At 50.1% G+C, this 4,761-nt stretch overlaps 1 protein-coding gene across 1 annotated transcript; it reads right to left on the minus strand.

Moving 5' to 3' along the window:
- Positions 1-645: 645 nt before the first annotated feature.
- Positions 646-2,937, minus strand: LOC121661048 (late cornified envelope-like proline-rich protein 1). Its single transcript, XM_042020792.1, has 2 exons — positions 2,322-2,937; positions 646-1,560 (listed from the first exon to the last, which is right to left on the minus strand). The coding sequence occupies exon 2, from the start codon at positions 1,544-1,546 to the stop codon at positions 1,085-1,087; it is 462 nt and encodes a 153-aa protein (XP_041876726.1). The 5' UTR covers positions 1,547-1,560; positions 2,322-2,937; the 3' UTR covers positions 646-1,084.
- Positions 2,938-4,761: the final 1,824 nt, after the last annotated feature.

Genomic DNA, 4,761 nt, shown 5'->3' on the forward strand with positions numbered 1-4,761 from the left:
GTTTTTGTCATCCCGGAGCTGCCCCGGGTTTTTCCTGAGTTGATTTAAGACCCACTCTGGGGATCGGGGTGATTTTTATCAGCCCCGGTGGGCGTGGAGTTTGTCTTTCCATGATTGATGTAGAACGGGGATTTTCAGCTCTGAGTCGAGTGAAAAGGGATGGAGGAAAAAAAACAAATTAGAAAGGAAGTAGTTTGATGCAGTAGAGGTTTTATTGTGCGTGTTGGGGATGTGCCAGAGAGAATAAAATAATGCAAACTACGGAGCAAACTCTCTGACTTCCAGCTGCTACGCCACAGGTGGATATTTAATATATTCATTATATTTAAGGAGTTTTTATTATTCTATTTAAGGACTAAATGCTTTGAGAGTGAATTGCTTGACACAAGAGACCCCCTTTGACTTGAAAGCCAAGTTCTGTTTTTCATCATTTTCCATTTTTTTTGGTCTTATTTCTGTTAGTTTCGTATACAATTAAAATCCCTGAATCCCTGAGGTTGGAAAAGCCCTCCCAGACCATCAGCTCTGACCTGTGCCTTATCCCCACCTGGCACTGAGTCCTTGGACACCTCCAGGGATGTGACTCCACCACCTCCCTGGTCAAGAACCCCCAGATTTCTTTACAAATTTCCCTCTGGAACAAAGTTGGAAGCAGAAAATAAATGTTTATTTTTTAGCGGCATTGGCGTGGGGAGCCCTTTGGTGGCACTGAGGCCACCTGGATGTGGTGTCATCCATGTGAGTGGCCGGACTCACATCTCCTTCACACAGCCATGGAAATCTCCTCGTGCCACGGGGAGATAAGAGAAGGAGATAAGAAGCTACGAGACCCCGAAATCTAATACAGAGAATACACGGAGAGGATTGAATAAGGGCTGGCTCCTAAAGGTGCCAGAAGGTTCCCAAAGGTGCCAGAAGGTTCCTAAAGGTGCCAGAAGGTTCCCAAAGGTCCCAAAAGGTTCCCAAAGGTGCCCAGGAGTGATTTCAGCAGGAAAAGCGTCATGTTTGTGGGAGATGCCCCTCAGTGCTGGATGTTCTCGGGCTCTTCACACCCTGGTTGTCCCCCGGGCACCCCGGTGAGGTTTTACTGCCCACAGTTGTACTGGTAACTGTTGGACCACTGGTAGGAGTAGGGGCAGGAGCTGTCCTGGCACACGGGGGCCGGGGCACACACCTGGGGACACCTCCTGACCACAGCCTGCCCGCAGCGGGGCACACACAGCTCCCTGCCCTGCACCAGGGGCTGTGGGAAGGGCACGGAGCAGGGGTCCAGACACCTGGAGCTGCTGCAGGACGAGGAGGACGAGTGGTGGCCTTCCACCACGTGGGTCTCCACGCAGCCCGGCCGGCAGGGCCCGGGGCACCGCGGGCTTGCCAGGGTTTTCCTCATGGTGCAGACCTTGGTCCCCGTGGGGGCACAGGGAGAGCAGGACCCACAGGTCACCACGCCGGGGCTGTGGCACTGCTGGGTGAAGGTGGGCGCGGAGCACTTCATCCCGCCGGGAATGTAGCACTGCTGCTTGTACTGGTACCCGTAGTAGGACATGGCTCTGGAGGATCCTGGAAAACATGGGAGGGAGGTGAAGGAATTCCCTGCTGGGCTCTGGCACAGGAATTTGAGCTCTGGCTCTCAGCCCTCAGCTCTCCATCCAACTGCCACGGCAGGGACACCTCCCACTGTCCCAGGCTGCTCCAAGCACCATCCAACCTGGCCTTGGATGCTTCCAGGGATGGGGAATCCATGGAATAACCTGGGCCAGAGCCTCCCCGCCCTCACAGGGAACAATTCCTGCCCAATGTCCAACTGTAATTTCCCCTCTGTCACTCTGACCCCATTCCCTGGGTCCTGTTCCTGCAGTTCCTGAGGAAAAGTCCCTCTCCAGCTTTCCCCACAGCTCCTGCAGATCCTGGGAGGGGATCTGAGGTCTCCACAGACTGAACGTTCCCAACATTCCCAGCCTGGCAAAGACTGATCCAAACCTGGATAATTATCACCTGAACCAGCAAAATAAGTGGCCTGCAGTAAAGGAGAGGTGTAGAACTCAATTTTAACAAAGCAAATAAAAGATATGGACCAAAGAAGAAGATGGAGAAACATCACATCCCAACTTGGGCAAGGCTCTGTAAATCTCAGGCTCAACTTTAAACTCCTTTATCTGTCTCTGCCTTTAAGAAAAACAGCAACAAACCCAAGAAAGAACCTTTAGAAGAACAACCCTCTTAATTCCCAGTGTCAGGCTATTCCTGCAGGATCCAGATTCCAGTTCCAAGTCCCAACAAAATGGTATTTTCTTAGGAATAGAAACAGGGAAACAACTTACCGAGCTCACGGTGGAGAGTAAGGACTGGATGGAAAGCTTGGAAATGGGGGTTTTTATAAGGAGTTTTTATAGTCCTTCAGACTTCATGGAAAACCTGAGCCACTGAGTATCAAATCCTAATAAACCACAGCAGGGAATTTGTTCACGTGCAACTTTTTCACTGGCTGTAATTATTTTACTCACTTGGGCTTGTTAATGCGTTGCTGTCCCCAAATCCCATGAAAAACACCTCACGCCCTGCGGGTTCTTTCCATTTTAAAGCTTTATGGGGAGAAGGAAAAGCCGCCTTTTATCCCATTGACCTCGTTAGGTACCTAAAGAAATCCATCTCTGTCCTCCTAAAGCTCCTTTTGTTGGAGTGACGATCGGGAAGCAGCAGTGGGGGAGCGGGAATTGATGGTTCTCACTCCATTTTTCCTGCATAAAGGCAGCTGGGACACTGAGGAATGAAGCTTCGGAAAGCAGGACTGGGAGAGATGCACCCAAGGCTGGCACTGAGCTGCTCCTCATGTGGCTGATCCTGTGCCCCTCAAACTTCCTAAGAGTCATTCCCTGACTTTGCTCCAAGCCCCATCCAGCCTGGCCTTGGACACTTGCAAGGATGCAGAATCCATGGAATAACCTGTGCCAGGGCCTCCCCACCCTCACAGCGAGGAATTCCTTCCCAATATCCCATCTGAGCCTCCTCTCTGTCAATCCGAACCCGTTCCTCATCATCCTGTCACCACCTGCCCTTGCAAAACGTTTCACCCCAGCAATAACAGAACAGGGAATTCTTTCCTCATGACCCCATTGTCCCACCCTGCGATGATCCCAACAGCTCTGGGATCAGCCCAACAGCTCTGCTTTGCACCCAGAGCTCGGCTCTGTCCCTGTGCCTTGTGCTGGGCCCTCCGAAGGGATCCTGCTGCCGCAGTGTGATGTCATTAGGGTAATTAGCAGCCTTTGATGTGCTGAGACGCGGCCCTGAAATTGACTCTGTGCTGGCGTTGTTCGTAATGGGGCTGAGCCAGGACAGCTTGGCTCGTGTCAGACATTAATGAGCATTTGTGAGGGGTTTACGAGGTCCTGTTATGAAGGTGTTGTTTAACGTCCTGTCAGTGCTGCTCCTGCTTTATGAGCGGGTAAACACCAGGGTGAGCCAGCTCAGCACCCCAGGAGTGTCTTCATTAATCAGTAATGTCCTTATTTATCACTAAAATGTCTTTATTTATCACTAAAATGTCTTCATTTATCACTAAAATGTCTTCATTTACCAGTAGAACAAAGCTGAGTTTTGGGGTGAGAACAGGCTCTGATAAAGGTTTTTTTCCTTCCTTCCAGCTCTGAGCATCCCTTTGAAAAAAGCCCCTGTGGATGTGGTGGTTTAGCTCTGATTTTATGCATCTATTAAATATATTACGTATTTATGTATTGGAAAGGGGAGTAGAGTTATCAGGGAATCAGGGAATGGGTGGGAAGGACCTTAAAGAACATCTCATTCCATGGGCATGTGGGAGGCGGAATTCCCTCTCCAAACTCCTGACAGGAGCTCCCACTGACCAAGAGGGAACGGCCTCAAGCTGTGCCAGGGGAGGCTCAGGGTGGATATTTGGGAAAATCCCTCCTGGAAAGGGCGGCCAGGCCTTGGGAGGGGCTGCCCAGGGAGGCCATCCCTGGAGGGATCCCTGGAGGAAGGACTGGACGTTGGTCTGGGTGACCAGGTGGGGATCGGGCACAGCTTGGACTCGATGACCTTGGAGCTCTTTTCCAACCTCAGGGATCCTGGGGTTCTGTGTTTGGTGTTTCATTGGTGTCAGCGATGGATCCATCCCTGGTCCCCGCTTTTTTGAGCACTTCACCCCCACTGGTGTCCTCAGGGATCTCCCTCCTCCTGGGCTCAACTCTTGCTTGATCCTTTCTGTTTTATCTTTCCGAAGCCAGTGATTTTTGTGCTTTTCATCTTTACCTTCAGAGGAGCTGGAATTTGCTCCTTCAGCCTGTTTGAGCTGGTAAATTGAGCTGACACTGCTCTGTTGTGTTCCTCACTCAGGTGCTGAGTTTTGGCCATGTTACACCTGTTGATTCATCACTTTTATTTCCTGGTTGTGTCTGAGCTGTTAAAACTCCTGTTAACAATGATACAATGACAACGTCAGGGCACTAATGAGCTTTTATGATGTGTTTGGAAGCACTTCCAGAAAGCCTTGACATGGCTCTTGTCAGGGTTACTGTTCATGTTCACAGAAATCCACCCTGCAGTGACAGGAACCCCGAGCAGAGAGAACAAACCCCAGCACTGCTGATTCCTCCCACGCTGGAGTAAAGATCTTAATTTTTAATTATTAATAAATCCCTGAAATAAGATTTAACATTTAATCTTATCTTCAACTGGCTAAACCCAGTACCTGGGTATTAATTCCAATGTTTTTGACTTTGGGGATAAGTTGCTGGCCAATCT

This window comes from Corvus kubaryi, unplaced genomic scaffold, assembly GCF_017639235.1.
Source record: "Corvus kubaryi isolate FWS band 111438036 unplaced genomic scaffold, C.kubaryi_AGA036_p1.0 37052, whole genome shotgun sequence".
In the NCBI taxonomy this organism is placed as follows: Eukaryota; Metazoa; Chordata; class Aves; order Passeriformes; family Corvidae; genus Corvus; species Corvus kubaryi.